Source organism: Guillardia theta (genome assembly GCF_000315625.1).
Source record: "Guillardia theta CCMP2712 unplaced genomic scaffold GUITHscaffold_610, whole genome shotgun sequence".
NCBI classification, from domain to species: domain Eukaryota; class Cryptophyceae; order Pyrenomonadales; family Geminigeraceae; genus Guillardia; species Guillardia theta.
Genome location: NW_005434111.1, coordinates 3,070 through 4,549, shown reverse-complemented (window position 1 = coordinate 4,549; position 1,480 = coordinate 3,070). Strand labels below are relative to the sequence as shown.

Sequence of the window (1,480 nt, the reverse complement as noted above, 5' to 3'; positions counted from 1 at the left end):
ACCGGCCGCACAGTTTCGCGGTCCCTTAAGAATCATTGAATCGAACCCTTAGTTATTTGACTAAATCCTTGTATGCTTATTACGAAGAATTGAACGAACGTGGAAAACTTTTTGATATCGTACAGAAACGAAAGAATGATATATTGAACGTAACTTCAATCAGCATAGAGAATCATATAGGTGCTTTGTTGTATATCCATTCATTGAATGACCCATATATGATAATGAAGTACAGATTGTCTCATCTCGATAAAATAATACGTGAAATGAAAGATATGGAAAAAGAGATCAACAAAAGATTCGGAATAAAATTTCATTACAGCAACTTTTTGGATAACATACAGCAGCATACTTCAGGATATCATTTTCATTTCATCATGATGTTCGCTCTTAAACAACCAGACAAGACCTAAAACGAAGCTTGATCCTTCAATTACAATATCGGGTCATTGGTTTGCGTGACTCCCAAGAAAGACCCCGAGGGGGAGTTGACAGACACCCGGTAGTTGAAGCTCTGCTGGATACCGTCGGTGCGTGTGTAGGTTGTGTTGTTCTTGATGAGCTCGATGGAGAGCGCGAGGGAGCGGATTCGCTTCTCCTTCTCCTCTTGCTCCATCACCATGCTGTGTGGGGAGTGAAGCCCGCCCCTAGATTTTTTTTTCCTGTTTTTTTTTATTTTTTTTTAAATACCCAAAAAAAACAGGGGTTTTCCCTCCAAGTAGCCCGTCCCGCCGCCGCCCGTCCAAGACTATTCCCGCCACGCGAGAGTAGCATGCCTATGAAGAAGAACAACCGCCCCGAGTCCGATGCCTCCATGGAGGTCGATGAGGCTCCAGAAGCTACCGCAGAAGCTATGCAGGAAGCCACCGTCAACACGGAGCTCCTGGTCCCCGAGCCGCTCCTCCACCCCAGCAACCTGTGGCTGGAGGGGCTGGCGCTCCCCTCCCCGGAGGACCGCCACGAGAACCTCCCCACGGTGATCGCGATGGTGGTGGACCCGGTGTACTGCCGCCTGGGGGTGTTCAACCAGGCGAAGACGATGTCGGGCGGCGATTCCAGGTCGCTGCCGAGCCACTTTGTGGTGCTGGCGCCCTTCTCCGCGGGCTGGGGCAAGGCGCCGCTGGAGGACAAGCCGCTCAAGAACGCCGAGTTCCTGAGTGAGATCCATGTCGATGCGGACGGGAGGCGCGGCCTGATGATCTACTCCTTCGACAAGCACGAGAGCAACCAGCAGTACAAGGGCGCCGTGAGGAAGGACGTCGCTACCCTGGTCCAGGCGGGCTGCACCCTGCGGCTCTCGACGACGACAAAGACCTTCGAGTTCGAGAAGCAGAACAAGAAGACCGGGCAGAGGGCGCTGTTCCCGGATGTGGACACCATCCACCCCTTCACGCTCGTCAAGCTCTTCCTGAAGCCGAACAATGCCACGAAAGGTCGACACTCCGGGGGACGTGTCACGATCAGAGCATCGAGATCATCC

The 1,480-nt window shown here is 52.2% G+C and overlaps 1 protein-coding gene across 1 annotated transcript in view; it reads left to right on the top strand.

Moving 5' to 3' along the window:
* Positions 1-778: 778 nt before the first annotated feature.
* GUITHDRAFT_122966 (hypothetical protein) overlaps positions 779-1,480 on the top strand; it is a gene marked incomplete at both ends in the record, with an annotated part of 1,706 nt that continues 1,004 nt past the window's right edge. The window contains one exon of the mRNA XM_005817744.1: positions 779-1,453. Coding sequence (XP_005817801.1) covers positions 779-1,453 — 675 coding nt within the window. The remainder of the gene's footprint in view (positions 1,454-1,480) is intronic.